The 19,082-nt window shown below is 32.8% G+C and overlaps 1 protein-coding gene across 1 annotated transcript; it reads right to left on the bottom strand.

Annotated features, from left to right (window-relative positions):
- Window positions 1-1,760: 1,760 nt before the first annotated feature.
- On the bottom strand, window positions 1,761-18,868 carry LOC121390896 (cytochrome b-c1 complex subunit Rieske, mitochondrial-like). The gene is given in 5 exon segments (XM_041522760.1): window positions 1,761-1,850; window positions 1,852-2,208; window positions 2,210-2,268; window positions 2,639-2,734; window positions 18,781-18,868. Coding segments are annotated over 5 exon segments (690 nt in total).
- Between the last annotated feature and the right edge of the window lie 214 nt (window positions 18,869-19,082).

Here is a 19,082-nt window from a genome sequence, read left to right as displayed (position 1 = left end):
TGGTGGTACAATATGTTTAGGAATACAAGATGATGGAATGATTCTTGGAATACCACTTTCTAATGACCAGGTTTATATAATTATGCTAATATTTGTTGTTTAGTTGTGCTTCAATATGTTTACTGAATAATTGTGTCTATAATAAAATTTACTGATTGTTGCAGAAGGAGCATATGGTTGTTTCGTTAGAGGACGTCTTAAATAGATACACTCCTCCTGTTCCTTCCTACATGTATGAGGTCTGATATCTCTTTCTTGATCAGTGACTGTTACTATCTCATTGCCAGATTTCTTTGCACCTGTCCTCAAGAAAGAAGAGATTGAGAATAGACATAAGATACAATGGATCCCGCAACCAGTTAACAAGAGGTAGGATCAAAATTTACAGTTCATTGTACTAATATAATGTAGTTCTAATTGTTGTAGAGCTCATCTTGTTAGAACAGACAAACACTGTTGGTGCTTTCAGTGCAAAAAGGTACAACAATTTTAGTCACACAAAGAGTGGAAATTTGATTGTAAATGCATAACTCAGCTACATACTATAAAGTGTACCTACTGAGATCATTATTTATAGGGAGATCAATTTCCATTGTATGTTATAAAAATCATGATACAGCCATCACCTCAAACTCAAGTTATTCGACAGCTGTATTAGATGAAGAACAAAAATGTTATTATAGAAAATCAGCTTCTGTATGGCCAGTAAGCAGTTAGAGCAGTAACTACTTTGGATTATGTACCAAGTATTTACTGCTCTATCTTCTAAAGGACTATTATTGATTTATTGAATTTCTATTCATCTAGTGTTCATACAGTGAAGTCATTAGGAGAACGAAAGAGGAAGTCACTGAATATTACCTCTCCAAGTGAGCCCCACCTACTTATTATTTAATTAATATATCACAGGATGCTGTCGTAACGAGACAATCCCTCAAATTGCCCTCTCTGTAATAAACTTTTCTATTCATTTATCACTTGTGTTTTAGAACACTCCTTATATCGAAACAAGTTACAAGGTCTTTAAGCATTTCCTATATCTAACTGTCTGTCCACATTCATCTATCTATTAATTTGTTTCATACTTTCACATAGCATCCTGTTATCTATCTCGTATCTAATCAATCAATCAGTCATCAGTCAGTCAATCAATCAGTCATCAGTCAGTCAATCAATCAATCAATCAATCAATCAATCAGTCATCAGTCAGTCAATCAATCAATCAATCAATCAATCAATCAGTCATCAGTCAGTCAGTCAATTAATCAATCAATCAATCAGTCATCAGTCAGTCAGTCAATTAATCAATCAATCAATCAATCAGTCAGTCACTCAATCAATTAATCAATCAGTCATCAGTCAGTCAGTCAATTAATCAATCAATCAATCAATCAGTCATCAGTCAGTCAGTCAATCAATCAATCAATCAGTCATCAGTCAGTCAGTCAATTAATCAATCAATCAGTCAATCAATCAATCAATCAGTCATCAGTCAGTCAGTCAATTAATCAATCAATCAATCAATCAGTCATCAGTCAGTCAGTCAATCAATCAATCAATCAATCAGTCAATAACAATCAAAGACATTACCAGAATAATTTCCACCTTTTGTATAATTTATGTATCAATCATTTTATAAGATGTAATACTATTTTTTCAAATGTCCACTGGTTACTATTAAAGATGTACAACAATATAAAGTGTGTACACATTATAAATAGAGTATAATTATACAATATTCTACTAGAGTGACAATCCTTTTACCCTACAACTAGAGTTTCATCGTTAAATTCATAAGGTGGTACCTCCAAATTAAGGGGGGCGGGACCTTTCCTGATACGACCAGAGGTGGTCATAATGTGACCCATGACAGGGACAAAAATATCCTCCAAAGTCACCAGCATTAGCAATGGGGACACAACCTAAATGAGTACATACACCCATCAGGATTAACCACTCCGGACGTACAACACGATCATCGTCATGCTGTGGATCACGAAGAGTTGTGATATCTATATCACGTGCAAGATCGATTTCTTCCTGGGTACGATGACGCACAAACAGGGGCTTCCCTCTCCATTTGACAACTATATTTTTACCTTCTGGAATGACAGACAAATCGACTTCTATTTTAGATAGAGCAAGTACATCTGCTGATGCTGACAGTGTTGATAAGAAGTCCACCACAGTGCTTTTGGTAGCATGAGCTACTACCACGCCCCACACCTCCTAACACCATATATGTAAATGCTTTACGACTCAAGTCATCTGAAATAGAGAAAGACGGTTTTTTAGGTTTAAGGAGTTTAGAGGAAGTTAATCGTATAAGTAGCCTCTATACTATGTTAAGTAAATATGACTACAATGGAAGAAGTCTGGTTAATCTAGTCTCATTCCAGACCTACTACATATATAGTTCTGGGAATGAGAGTATGAGACTAAGAACCAATTTTATTAATGCACAGTCTTGACCTCTGACCTGAACATCTTTCAGAAGGTTTAATATACAGTTAAGCAGACACAGCTTATCAGAATCATATTCTAACAACACTATAGCTATTTATACTAAGTAAAACATGTATATATGAATAAAATAAATATAAGTTCTAACATTCCCATTAATGTTGGATTGTCTTACTAGATGGTTCTCTGTGATCTCTAGTACTTTCTTTTCTATACTCGTTGAAATCAGGTACTGGTATATCAGTGTGATAGCTCCTAAGTGCTGTATAAGCTACATCAGATAATGTAATACAATGTTTCAGTAACGACTGAACTTACAATGTCTAAAAGTACCAGATGTGACTTTGGTGTGTTTCTTGGATAAAAACCTGCTCATAGACTCAACTGTTTTGTGGTTCAGCCATTTTGTTATAGTAAGGTTCTGGTGCTGTTACTAAGGTTACAGGTTGGACCGGTCTTACCACTCCAGAGCCGAGTACTGCTGTACTGCTAAGGTATTTTTTGATACGGTCTGAGAGAGACCTCGTGCTGAAAGCATTTTGTATGTCTTGAAATAGTCTGCTTTATCTTCTATGTATTGAACTATAACGACCTGCTTATTTGGTCATGCAGCCATTTTATGTGTACCGTATTTCTATTTAAGAGAATTATTAAAGTTAATTAACTATTGACAAGAAATTTCAAAATTTTAAATTTTAAATGAGCAGTTGTCAGTTAAATTGTGACAGTAGCTGCGTTCTTGTCTTACTAGCTATAATGGAGAAGAAATCTGAGTCAAAGCTGCGGAATGAGATCCATTATTTGACTCGTGAGCTCGTTTATGCCTATTATTGTAATTTATTTCCATTTCTTCAGGACTCATTGAAGCACACAAAAGCTATCAAGAATTTGCAGTCAAAAGACGAACAGAACACGAAAAATGTCCAAGAAGTAAAGATACTCCATACAGGAAAAAAGTTAGATGATAGACAGATGGATCAACAGACAGACTGATGGACAGATAGATTGATAGATGGATGAATGAAGAGGTTATGAATGGACAGACATATTAATAAATGGATCAACAAAGAAATAGATAGACAGATGGGTGACATGTGTGGTTGTAACTTGATATTCAATTTCATTGTTAGGGTTTATCATTTGGTGTGTGACAGCTCCCTCCTGGACTCATTCCCGCAGTATCAGTTCTCATGATGTTCGTCATTTACCATATCTCTCTTCTTCACAGGAAGAGGAAACAAACTATACTACTTGTTCACAAACTACTACAACGACAGCTTCTAATATCACATGCCAATCACATGACAAGCATACTTCAATGAGTCTAGATGACACATACAAACCACCAAGTGATGATGAGAACTCTGTTCAGAGAAGTGCATCAAACTCATTACTTAAAAATTATTTAGTTCAATCAACTCCAATAGCTGAAATAAAGAACTCTAAATATTTAATATGTAGAACATCAACTGAAGAATCATCATCACCTCTTGAGAGTGACCACCATGAGCAAAGTTTTGAAGCCATGGATATTAGTTTAATTAAAGAGACATCCTCTTTGTACTGTAAATAGATCTGAGATTTCTGAACTTCCTAAGATTGGTGAGAAAAGAAAGATTGATCAGAGAACTGAGTGTGAAAGGTTACTTGAAGGAAAAGTGAAAAGAAGCAAGTGAGTTTATTTGTTATTTTCTCTGTCTCTGTCTGTCTGTTTGTCTCTGTCTCTCTGTCTCTCTCTCTCTTTCTCTGAAACATAAGTTGATTATTATTATAGCAGGTGTCTGTGGTATGTTATAGTTATTTAACACACAACCTACATATAAGGTTGATACTTTAATAGCAATATTAGTTTTAGTCTTCAACACATTCTTTAGCACACTTATTTTCAAACAATATGTAATATTTGAGACTACTCAGATTACTTTAATAACAAACATTAAACTATGCTACTTAACAATAGAATTTACTTAACTTGCATTCCTTATTAGTTCTAGTCCCATACTAATACTTTAGTGTATTATACAACCTCTATATTGAGGACACTTGTTCTAGTCCCATACTAATACTTTTAGTGTATTATACAACCTCTATATTGAGGACACTTGTTCTAGTCCCATACTAATACTATAGTGTATTATTTATCCTCTATATTAAGGACATCTCTACACTAAAGATAGTTCCCAGATATCTTTAAAGTGTCCAATGTAATTATAAAAGTTATTAATAAGCCGTATGTTCTAGGAAAGTCATATGTTATTTCTTCTTGTGATATGTAATTATACGAATTCCATAGTTATGATCTTATAATCAAATTATATTTCTGTTTAATTACATATCTTACTAGAATGACGAATGGTCTAACACAGAACAAATATGTTTGGAGAGCAGATGGCCATAATTCTATCACTGCAAGTACCACTACCAGGTAAATATCATGGAGATTGTTGCTTAAAACTGTATTGTTGCAGTAGAACATCCTATAATATAGTATAATATAATATAATATAATATAGAGGTTATATAATACAATAAAGTATTAGTATGGGACTAGAACAAGTGTCCTCAATATATAGAGGTTGTATAATACGCTAAAGTATTAGTATGGGACTAGAACAAGTGTCCTCAATATAGAGGTTGTATAATACACTAAAGTATTAGTATGGGACTAGAACAAGTGTCCTCAATATAGAGGTTGTATAATACACTAAAGTATTAGTATGGACTAGAACAAGTGTCCTCAATATAGAGGTTGTATAATACACTAAAGTATTAGTATGGGACTAGAACAAGTGTCCTCAATATAGAGGTTGTATAATACACTAAAGTACTAGTATGGGACTAGAACAAGTGTCCTCAATATAGAGGTTGTAGAATACACTAAAGTGTTAGTATGGGACTAGAACAAGTGTCTTCAATATAGAGGTTGTATAATACACTAAAGTATTAGTATGGGACTAGAACAAGTGTCCTCAATATAGAGGTTGTAAAATACACTAAAGTACTAGTATGGGACTAGAACAAGTGTTCTCAATATAGAGGTTGTATAATACACTAAAGTATTAGTATGGGACTAGAACAAGTGTCCTCAATATAGAGGTTGTAGAATACACTAAAGTACTAGTATGGGACTAGAACAAGTGTCCTCAATATAGAGGTTGTAGAATACACTAAAGTGTTAGTATGGGACTAGAACAAGTGTCTTCAATATAGAGGTTGTATAATACACTAAAGTATTAGTATGGGACTAGAACAAGTGTCCTCAATATAGAGGTTGTATAATACACTAAAGTACTAGTATGGGACTAGAACAAGTGTTCTCAATATAGAGGTTGTATAATACACTAAAGTATTAGTATGGGACTAGAACAAGTGTCCTCAATATAGAGGTTGTAGAATACACTAAAGTGTTAGTATGGGACTAGAACAAGTGTCTTCAATATAGAGTATTAGTATGGGACTAGAACAAATGTTCTTAATATAGAGGCTGTCCTTAATTTGTAAGATCCTTTATGAAAGGTTCCTTTATACATAATGTTCCAATAGATATCTTACAATATATGATATACTAGATACAACATGAAGAATGTACATTGTTTGTTTTCTCTTACTAGAAGGAAAAACAAGTCAGTCATATCTGATAAGTCTAAATTTAAATGGAAAAGAAAATCAATTGAAAAAGGTTGCTAACTCAAATAAACTTAGTGAGCATTGTTTATGTTCCGATGGTGTTACTATGGTAACCATGACTCATGGGACTATTCCAGCTGCTTCTTTTGGTAATGTTATGTAATGAAATGACTCTAGTTTTAAATTTTTGACAATTTAATTCAGTGAGCCGTAAGAGAAGGCGGAGTAGCAGTGGGAGTGTCACAGGGCGGAGCTTTAGCAAATCACCTTTTATTATTAAGAGATACAAAATGGTATATAGATTCATTGACATATTGGTATCCTAGCAACCTAGATCACATTGATAACATTTTGTTTCTTTTTTATAGTTGAGAGTATCAGGACATTCTTCAACTAGTTTTTCTCAAAGGTATAGTTATAGCTATACTAAAAATAGCCCATTCTAAAAATAGAAATATCTAAATAATAGTAACAATAATGATGTCATTACAGGAGACTCAGTTATATTAAGAAGCAATCTAGCCACTCCCCCTCTCCATCTCGTCCCAAGAGAAGAAAATTAAGATGCTCAATTTCTAAAAGTATCCACAAAGTTTGGGTCCCTTCTAAAGATGGAAATACAGACAATGGAAACAAAAAAGACAATGAAACACCTTGCGGTATTGAAGTCAAGACAAGACGAGGAAATAAACAGTGGATCTCAACTGCTCTTGTCAAAGAGAAATCAATGACAAATAAGGAAGGATTAGAGGACAAAGCATGTCAACAACAGAGACAAAGAAAGGAAGTGGTATCTATTAAAGGTAATCAATATATTAGACTCACCGTGGGAAGTCCTTGAAACGCCTTCCATCAACTAGTACGTCCATTTTGAGAGAGAGAGAGAGAGAGAGGCTTGACTGACTTGCTGTGATCATATTTCTTTACTTTAGGTTTGATGAAAATCAATTCAAAAAGTCCACGTTTATCAACTTCATCTTCATTCAATGCAGTCACTGATATAACACCTTCTAAATCAATCAGAGCTAAAAGATTATTGGCAAAGTATGGATAGTTGATAAACAAGGCCATTTATAACAAAATACTCTTTTCCTTTCTCACTTGTACTACCAAAGGAGTGTGAACAGAGTGTGGTCTGCTAAGAGAAATTCCATTATCAACAACAATCAGTATTGTCTTTTTACAACAGATTTGGTAATAGACACATTAGTAGTAGTAGTAAGTAATAACAATTGTTAATTTGTTTTAATTTAGGACGATGTAATAGAGGAGACAAATGTACATTTATACATGATCCCAAACATATAGCAGTTTGTAACAAGTAAGAAACTCAGTACATGTATATCCACTAGCCTCATACCCAGGCTTTCGTGATAGAAAAGAAAGCCTGGGTATGAGGCTAGTAAATCCAGCTTCTCATCCATTCAATCATCTGTCCATTGCCATCTTTTGCCATTCATCTATTAACTGTCTGTCCATTTGTCTATTTCCATGTACATTTTAGGTTCTTAAAGGGTAAATGTAATAATATTGATGGTACTTGTCCTTTCTCACACAACATAGCTAAAGAGAAGGTTTTATTGTTACAATGTATTAGTACATATTTTATAATCACTCCATTAGATGCCTGTGTGTTCATTTTTCTTAAAAGGGATCTGTACTAGAGAGAACTGTCCTTACATACATGTGTGTGTTGGTAGGGATGCTGAAATTTGTCCTGAATTTATACGTGGGTATTGTCCATTAGGAGAAGAGGTAGCTTGTTATATAGACAATGTTTTACTGTAGAACCTTTACATTGAGGACACTTGTTCTAGTCCCATATTAATACTTTAGTGTATTATACAACCTCTATATTGAGGACACTTGTTCTAGTCCCATACTAATACTTTAGTGTATTATACAACCTCTATATTGAGGACACTTGTTCTAGTCTCATACTAATACTTCAGTGTGGTAATTCTAATTTCTTCTAGTGTACCAAACAGCACACATTGACTTGTCCTGACTATGCTAAGGAAGGTACCTGTCCACGAGGGAAAACCTGTCCATTACGTCACTGGAGGAAACCCTTACGACAGGAAACATCACATGATAGTATTGAGACTGCAACCACTGGTATACCAGCTGCTAAAGAGCCTTATGCCTTCCGTAAATTAAGACACAAACTGCTAAACCGCAAACTATCAGAGGCCAAATCAAGTGCCAACAACGAGTCTCCTTCTTTGATAACTCCAGACCAACTGGAGTTTATACCCCTTGAGACAAATACAGGTAGATATGTTACTTGAAGTAGTTCATCTCTCTCTCTCTCTCTCTCTCTCTCTCTCTCTAGTTCCTGAATTTATTGCCTTGTAAATACAAGAAAGAAGACTTTATTTTTTCATCATCTCCATAAAAATAAACTCTATCATTAATTTATAATTCAGCCATATTCATGGATAAATGTAAACGGGTTATTGTTTGTATGTGTCATGTGACTCTTATCCTCTCAAAATGCATATTTAAATGTTAAAATATAATTAATACAGTATTTCATAACTAAATGACAACAAATTCAATCTAGTTTTTTATGTTACTATGGTGACAGTCTGGCTGTTCATTATGACAATAGAATTGTACTGCATGTGGTATTTATAGTTGTTTACAACATTGATAACACTATACTAACACTATATTAACACTATACTAACACTATACCAACACTATAATAACGCTATATTAACACTATACTAACACACTAAATATATATGTTGTTTTTCATTGTCTGTTCATTGATATTTTTATTTCAAAACTTATTTTATTATCAAATTGCCTGACATGTCATCATATAAATTATAATAATTACTTATTTGTTTTAACATTTTTTTTTTTATAATTATCATTGAAGTTACTTGTATTAAAATTTAATACCATTAAAGTTCTATATTTCTTTATTAAAATTTTGAAGAGTTTCCTGAACTAATTGTTATCAAAATAGACACTATTAGAGACTTTCTTTAGCAGTAACTGTAGGTTGCTGTATAGCCTGTGGCTACATGGGAGGCAGCAAACATAGTATGTAAGAAGATATCTCTGATCACACCCAGGGATTTAGGAAGTGGGTATTGGTTTGTGACATAGGCTGCTAATTGAACTGCAAACACCTGAAAGAGGAGATAAACTATTTAGACTAATTCACTTGTCTAACCTGTTTTTCTAGCTGAGGTTGAGCCAGGAGTTCAGACATAAAGTCCATCACAATATGTATTGACGGAATGCCAGACACCATAAATGGTAATAACTGAATTTCTCAAAGCGATGTTAATAGAGAACCAAAAACAGCTGCATCCTATATATGTGACAGACAAACTCATCATTAACATTTCAATTTATTGATCTCTTACTTTTTTATCCTGTTCATTAGGTAGACATATTTCTAATAATAACTGTATCATGCTACTCTCTTGAGCAGCTGTTAGTGCAATTCTGAGCTCCTCCCTCTCTTGAAGTGCAATTCTAGCTACACACAAGAGGCTAATGAGTACCAATTAGATATGACTTACATATAGTATATCATAGGACTGTACTAGATCTAGATCATCTCAAGTTGGTGTAGAATAAGATACTGTTATAATAAATAGTAAGAACATTAGTGTTTTTATTAACTTACTACAAGTAGAACACTCTACTAATAGATCATTAAACAGACCTATCTATCCTAAAAGAAGGTATTATTTAATTTGTGAGTTTATAACTCTCAATTAGTTGATGATCATCTCCAGTAGAAAATAGTCCTACTATAAAATGAAAAATAGTTATTATAACAGAAAAATAATTACTTAATAATTCTAGTGTACAACAGTCCATGTCAGTTATCAGGGATAAAGAGAAGAACCTACACTTCACAAACACCACACAGGGAAAATTTTCACTTTACAACATTAATACAACAATTGTAATAAATCCATCATATATACATTATGTAAAAAAAACCATTGTACAAAATGAATGGAATATTTACTATTGTAATTGTAGTATAAACCATCTCATTTACATCAATAAAACAATGAATGTAATCAATACTTTTTTCCTGTGCCAGCTATAAAACTTAACCATCAAATCCTCCAGGTCAGTAGAATCAGGGATATAGTGTCAATACGACTTTAAAAACCTTTGATGCCAGCTTGAGCTAGTATATCTTAGATGCCAGTAAAAATGAAAAAAAACACAATGGCAGTTTATTGGTGAAATCCTAGTTTCCAGAAGTCCAGAATCCAGTAATTGAAATCTTTTTATTTTAATTATAATGCAAGTAAATTAAAAAATAGTTGCCAGATAAACCAGCTGTCAGTAAAAACATTGTTCCACAAAAACAATTACACAATGAACTGGAATATTAAATTGCACAAATAGATTTAAAAAAATTTCTTCAATCAGTGTAGAGACAGAGGATTAATAATTCCATAAGGTTATATACAAAAACAGAGGATTTGAGATTGTGCAACAGCCATTTCAGGACTATTTTACACAGGCAACAGACACAAAGGATTAATAAATACAGGATTATATAACAATACAGAGAGTTACACACAATGGGATTAACATTACAGGATTATACATTAAATACATACAGACATTAAAAATTCAGGATCAACACACACAAGGGGATTGACAGAGCAGGGTTAACAATTCAGAACTAAATGACACACATAACTAATGGAGCTGACAATTTAGGATTATATGACAGAAAGGATTAACAATTCAACAAATACAGAAGTTTAACAATTTAGGATTATATAACAGAGAGGATTAACAATTGGACAAATACAGAAGGTTATAATTACAGAGAGGATTAACAATTCAACAGATACAAAAGGTTAACAATTTAGGACTATATATGGTAGAAACAGAATATTAACAAACAATTCAGGATTAACAACACACAAGGAGGTTAATAAATAAAGATACAGACAATTAATATAATTCAGACATAGAGGGTTAATAATTCATAATAGATATATTAATTCAGACATAGAGGGTTCATAATTCATAATATATATATATATATATATATATATATATATATATGGCAAACATAATTATTGTGATACAATTACAAAACAAAGGGGTTAAATAATTCTGCATTATATAAATACACAGAGGGTTAATAATTCGGGCTTAAAACAACACACACAAAAAGGGTTTGAAGGATCAAAGGGATCAATTAAAAAAATATAGGAGGGGTCTAACATCGGGTTTACTATCGAGAGGCAGGGCCACTGTTATATAGGGACAGTTTTATATGTAGCTACACAAAGACAGATGTGGAGTAACGTAAGGCAAAGAGGAGGATACAACATTAGAAAATAATGACAAAATAACATACAAACTGTTGTTCCATGTCCAAATCCACCTATTAATACCCCAGACTCATCAACCACCTATAATCACATTATGATGTCCACATACACACCCCACAAACTGATGCCTGACTATACTATGTCAACCTCAAGAACAAGATGCAGAAAGACACAAAGCCTCAACCTCAAGAACCAAGATACAGAGCCACAACCAGAATTTTTTCAGGCCTATAAACAATTATTGATGTCCACACAGTGTTAGTAGTAGATAAACCAATTAAAGGAGACCAAAACAGTTTATAATTGTACTATATATAGTGTAACTATTAATATACAACCATCATCTCCATCACCATCTCAATCATCATCATCACCACCATCACCATCTCCATCATCTCAATCATCATCTCCATTATCATCTCCATCATTATCTCATTCATCATCTCTATCATCATCTCAATCATCATCTCCACCATCTCCAGCAGTTAAAGTACACTCAACTTAAACATCACTACAGAATGAAAAGTTAAATAGAATTAACAAAAGGTATATAAAGATCAATCTTACATAGAGTGATTATTAGAGAACTTCACTGCATCATCTCCAATTCAGTCATCAAAGTATCACTATAGAATTAAAGGAAATATTTTAGTACAAGATTGTTAAGTTAATGATACATCAAACTACAGTCTAAGTTATCAGAGAACCATACACTTATATAATAGACCAAAGTCCATCTAAAAACTAAACAATACATATTTAGTAAAGAAATGTCCATGTTATTATAACAGATAACTTACAGTAGTCCTCAGTTAACGTACATCAGATCATCACTACCAGTGATCATTAAACCTGTCCATCCTATTAAATAGTTCATTCAGTAGACAATTGTACTATTTAATAAGTCAACTTACAGTAGTCCTCAGTTAACGTACATCAGATCATCACTACCAGTGATCATTAAACCTGTCTATCCTATTAAATAGTTCATTCAGTAGACAATTGTACTATTTAATAAGTCAACTTACAGTAGTCCTCAGTTAAAGTACATCAGATCATCACTACCAGTGATCATTAAACCTGTCCATCCTATTAAATAGTTCATTCAGTAGACAATTGTATTATTTAATAACTTACAGGAGTTATCTACAAATATCAGATCATCTCTAGTAGTTATTATTACATTACTAGAAGTAGAACAATCACTTCTAATAGATCAGTAAACAGACCTAGGTATATAAAATAGAGATTAATTAGATTTAAAGTCCATTCAGAAAATTACAATATAGAATTAAATTATTAATAAACTTACACAGGAAATTATCAGAGAACATTAAGATTATCACATCATATATACTAGTAAATTTTCCTAAAATTACTAGAAGTAGAACAATCCATTCTATAACTTACAGAAGTCCTCAGTTAACATACATCAGATCATCACTACTAGTGATCATTAAACCTGTATCCTATTAAATAGATTCAGTAGACAATTGTACTATTTAATAAGTCAACTTACAGTCATCCTCAGTTAACGTACTATAGATCATCACTACCAGTGATCATTAAACCTGTCCATCCTATTAAATAGTTCATTCAGTAGACAATTACTATTAATTGACACCTTACAGTAGTCCTCAGTTAAGTACATCAGATCATCACTACCAAATCATTAAACCTGTCCATCCTATATAGTGTTATTCAGTAGACAATGTACTATTTAATAAGTCAACTTACAGTAAGTCCTCAGTTAACGTACATCAGATCATCACTACCAGTGATCATTAAACCTGTCCATCCTATTAAATAGTTCATTCAGTAGACAATTGTACTATTTAATAAGTCAACTTACAGTAGTCCTCAGTTAACGTACATCAGATCATCACTACCAGTGATCATTAAACCTGTCCATCCTATTAAATAGTTCATTCAGTAGACAATTGTACTATTTAATAAGTCAACTTACAGTAGTCCTCAGTTAACGTACATCAGATCATCACTACCAGTAATAATTAAACCTGTCCATCCTATTAAATAGTTCATTCAGTAGACAATTGTACTATTTAATAAGTCAACTTACAGTAGTCCTCAGTTAACGTACATCAGATCATCACTACCAGTGATCATTAAACCTGTCCATCCTATTAAATAGTTCATTCAGTAGACAATTGTACTATTTAATAAGTCAACTTACAGTAGTCCTCAGTTAACGTACATCAGATCATCACTATCAGTGATCATTAAACCTGTCCATCCTATTAAATAGTTCATTCAGTAGACAATTGTACTATTTAATTGAAGTCAACTTACAGTAGTCCTCAGTTAACATACATCAGATCATCACTACCGTGATAATTAAACCTGTCTATCCTATTAAATAGTTCATTCAGTAGACAATTGTACTATTTAATTGAAGTCAACTTACAGTAGTCCTCAGTTAACATACATCAGATCATCACTATCAGTAATCATTAAACCTGTCCATCCTATTAAATAGTTTCATTCAGTAGACAATTGTACTATTTAATTGAAGTCAACTTACAGTAGTCCTCAGTTAACATACATCAGATCATCACTACCAGTGATAATTAAACCTGTCCATCCTATTAAATAGTTCATTCAGTAGACAATTGTACTATTTAATTGAAGTCAACTTACAGTAGTCCTCAGTTAACATACATCAGATCATCACTACCAGTGATCATTAAACCTGTCCATCCTATTAAATAGTTCATTCAGTAGACAATTGTACTATTTAATAAGTCAACTTACAGTAGTCCTCAGTTAACGTACATCAGATCATCACTATCAGTAATCATTAAACCTGTCCATCCTATTAAATAGTTCATTCAGTAGACAATTGTACTATTTAATAAGTCAACTTACAGTAGTCCTCAGTTAACGTACATCAGATCATCACTATCAGTAATCATTAAACCTGTCCATCCTATTAAATAGTTCATTCAGTAGACAATTGTACTATTTAATTGAAGTCAACTTACAGTAGTCCTCAGTTAACGTACATCAGATCATCACTATCGGTAATCATTAAACCTGTCCATCCTATTAAATAGTTCATTCAGTAGACAATTGTACTATTTAATTGAAGTCAACTTACAGTAGTCCTCAGTTAACGTACATCAGATCATCACTACTAGTGATCATTAAACCTGTCCATCCTATTAAATAGTTCATTCAGTTGACAATTGTACTATTTAATAAGTCAACTTACAGTAGTCCTCAGTTAACGTACATCAGATCATCACTACTAGTGATCATTAAACCTGTCCATCCTATTAAATAGTTTATTCAGTAGACAATTGTACTATTTAATAAGTCAACTTACAGTAAGTCCTCAGTTACGTACATCAGATCATCACTACCAGTGATCATTAAAACTGTCCATCCTATTAAATAGTTTATTCAGTAGACAATTGTACTATTTAATAAGTCAACTTACAGTAGTCCTCAGTTAACATACATCAGATCATCACTACCAGTGATCATTAAACCTGTCCATCCTATTAAATAGTTTATTCAGTAGACAATTGTACTATTTAATAAGTCAACTTACAGGAGTAATCTACAAATGTCATCAGATCATCTCTAGTAGTTATTAATAGACCTACTAAATGTAACAAAATTTGTTTTGTTCTAACATTATAGTTACTATACAACTCACAACCATTAGAACAATACATTATTACACTACAGAACAATAAATAGTTAGTAAATTAGTAATTTAATAATAGATATGACTTACATATATAGTATATCATAGGACTATACTAGATCTAGATCATCACATGTTGATGTAGAATAAATTACTATTATAATAGAAGAGAACAAATAGTAAAAACAATTATTTAATAAATGTTTTTATTAACTTACTAGAAGTAGAACACTTATCACTCATAGATCATTAAACAGACCTATCTATCCTAAAAGAAGGTATTATTTAAATTGTTGAGTTTATAACTCTCAATTAGTTGATGATCATCTCCAGTAGAAAACAGTCCTACTATAAAATGAAAATAGTTATTATAACAGACCAGCAATAATAATAATTATTATTGTTGTATACTAAAACTATTTAATAATTCTAGCAGTCCATGTCAGTTATTTGTGATAAAGAGAAGAGTTTAGATTTCATAGACATCTGTTATAAAACCTAACCTTCAAGCCCTACAGGCCAATACAAACCATGAATGAAAACTTACCAAAAGCCCTGATGCCAATACAAGGAAACGAAAAGTTTCTAGATGCCAATAAAAAAATACTGAAATAAAATTTTAAGATGCCAGTAAAAGAACTGGAGTAAAATTATAGAGATGTCAGTAAAGAACTGGAGTAAAATTATAGAACTGGAGTAAAATTATAGATGTCAGTAAAAGAACTGGAGTAAAATTATAGATGTCAGTAAAAGAACTGGAGTAAAATTATAGATGTCAGTAAAAATATTGATACATGCATTATCTAGTAGAAAACCTCTTTGACAATGTTGGAATATGTAGGAATAATATACAACAAACAAAACAAGACAATAGGAACAAGAATAGCAAGAGGAAGAGGAAGTATTACAGTACATGAACACTGTGGGTCATACACTACAAGACTATAAAATATGTAAGATATATCAAGAAAACAATAGAACATCTTTAGTCTACAAAGTACTGAAAATCTAATGAATGTAGAGTACAGACAATAATATAACGCAATACAAAGTGTTATAGAACAGCTGCAGGAGATGGATGTTAAAGATAACATAGAGAACTAAATATGTCAGATCAAGTATAAGAGTGTTAACAGTCACAGGAGATATAAACACAAGATAGAACTAGTATAATAATAACAGTCACAGTAGATGGCAACAAGAGATCAACACAGGAGCTACATTGAACAGTAAGTAACAAGAACCAAATTAGATTCTACCAGTAAAATTGTAGACACTAGTAGACTTAGTGTGAATAGGAGATTTACAAAAGTATTATAGTTTTAGTGTATGAGGTCCAAAAGGTTTGTTAGAAAACGGAATTTATACAAAATACAGATAACAAATATTAATGAATTCACAACGTTGATGACTACCATGTTATAATAATATTACACAAGGAATGTCTCGTGTGCTATTAGGTATAAATAGGTTTATATGTACATGTCACCCGAATAGGTTGTATCATAGGACATAATGTGGTTTGAGTAACAAGACATTGTGTATGAACATGTTGAAATGTTAGCAGTGTATGTACATGATACAGGGCTAGGTTACAGGAGGTTGTTGGTGTTGAGACGTTTGTACATATTAAATTGAAATAATAAGATATTATATGGTTGTACAAGATGTTCATACATGTACATGTCAGAGGGTGAGTTTATACCATATTGTAGGACATTACGAGATAAGAACATGTCACATGATTAAATTACATCATAATTGTCACAAAAGGTTTTGTGTGTGCATGTCACAGGACTAGGTTGTAGCACAGGACAAAATGTGGTATGAGTAACAAGCTATTTGTACATAAATATGTCAAAAGATTTGTTGTATATGTGTGTGTCACAGGACTACATTGTATCATAGGGACAAAATGCAGTAGGAGTAACAAGATATTTGTGTATAAATATGTCAAAAGATTTGTATGTGTGTGTCACAGGACTAGGTTGTATCATAGGACATAATGTGGTATGATATTTATGTATAAATGTGCCAAAATGTTTTGTGTACATACATGTCACAGGGCTAGGTTACATAAGATTATGTGGTTGTATAGGTTTGTATATAGATATTGTCACAGGGCTAGGTTGTATTGTATTACAAGAGGTTGGGTATTAAAACATTTGTATGTATTGGGTTGTATAATAGGACATTATGTGGCATGTGTAATTAGACATTCAAACATGTACCTGTACATGTCAGAGACTAGGTTATACCATATTGTAAGAGAATGTCCCACAGAATTAGTAAGAAGACATTTGTGTATGAATATGTCGAAAGGTTTATATAGGTGCATATCACAGGGCTAGTTTGTGTAATAAGTATAGGTGGTATTTATGTATGAATATGTCAAAAGGTTTGGTATATGTACATGTCCACAGGACTAGGTTTATTTACAAGTGTGTCTGATGTACATGTTATAGGACTTACAAAAGGTTGGGATATGTAGATGTCATACTGTGATAGGATTACCAAAAGGTGTGTGTATGTAAATAGATTAACAAAGGATAAGCCACATACATGCTATGTTGACCACAATAGTTATAACACTTACTTTATATAACACAACAACAGATAGTATAATGGTCACTGAACACAACAAGACTTGGATCATTAGACATTGCAATGATTTAGCTTCTATATGATATGATGGTACAATATAAGACCAAAGTGACAAGTCATCTAAAAAATTATGCAAGTGTCTGTCATTAAATTAAAGATTGCTTTAAAAAGGTGGTCTCAAAAGCTTGCACAAACTACAATTATTAATACATACAGGACTTGTACTCTAGTTATTCAGTCGACATGTATTACACCAAAACATTACAATAGGGTTGTGAACATGTTCTATACTTAGACTATCGGACCCACAGAGTTCATGTACTTAGCAGGGAGGCTCCGCTAATAATTATAGTTAACAAGATGACTTCTCATTAGGTAGACTGTGGTTATAAGCTACAACCAAGAAGAAAGCTAGCCTGCTATATCGAAACTGCTGGTATGAGTAAGCTTCATATTCTATCCAAGTGCTTATATATTCCAGGCTTCAAATCTGGTTCTCAATGTGAAATACAGCTACTCAGCTTGTCAGCTAGCTACCAGGACCTTCTAACTTAAAAGCTCCATGCTTATTGTCAGCTATAGCATTCATGAAAAGTTACTTACAACCTATCTATCTGGGAGAGATTTGCACAAGCCATTTTAGCTGTGTTTAGGACAGCAAAATCCTCTCTATACTCTGAATACATCTGATCAATATAACAGCACACTACCTCGGATCGGTGCTATACTGCATGGCCAACTGAATACTGACTTAAACTGAGGTAGAACTAAACTTTGATAATATACTATAGAATTAGGCAGCCTCAACAGATCAAAGAGTCTCAAGTTATAAGAAAGTAGCGAGAAGAGGCTATAAGTATGTGAAACGACAGCAACTGTCTGGGCCAAACAAAGCTATAAAATATCTACATGGCGTACGTTTACTCTGACCTGAATACTTTCTCTGTCTCTTTTGCTTGTGTACGTCCTGGAACAAAGCGTATTTTTTGTCGTTGCCCTCGAGTTGACTGTAACGTTTTCTGCATTAGAGGTGAACAAGAATTGAAGGAAAGTATTAGCTTGACTGGATACAGACAATGGATGATAAGCGACGGAGCAGCACAGCTGTCGTCTTCTTCTTCGGTTCCTGCAGTAGCACTGGTCCAACAGGCATAGTCATCTTGCAGAAATGAGGTGGTCAACTAATGCACAGTATTTTTAGGAGCGTCACTTTAGCGGTTTGTTGAACTGAGCATGCTCAGTTTACTAAAACTGGCGCTATTAAAGCAGCTTGTTAAACTGAGCATGCTCAGTTCATTGGACAAAAGAATGCGTGATAAAATCATAGTAAAAATAAACTGACAATAAGACACATATTTCTATCTGTCACTACA

This window comes from Gigantopelta aegis, unplaced genomic scaffold (genome assembly GCF_016097555.1).
Source record: "Gigantopelta aegis isolate Gae_Host unplaced genomic scaffold, Gae_host_genome ctg1056_pilon_pilon, whole genome shotgun sequence".
NCBI lineage: Eukaryota > Metazoa > Mollusca > Gastropoda > Neomphalida > Peltospiridae > Gigantopelta > Gigantopelta aegis.
This window is presented reverse-complemented; position numbering and strand designations above follow the sequence as displayed.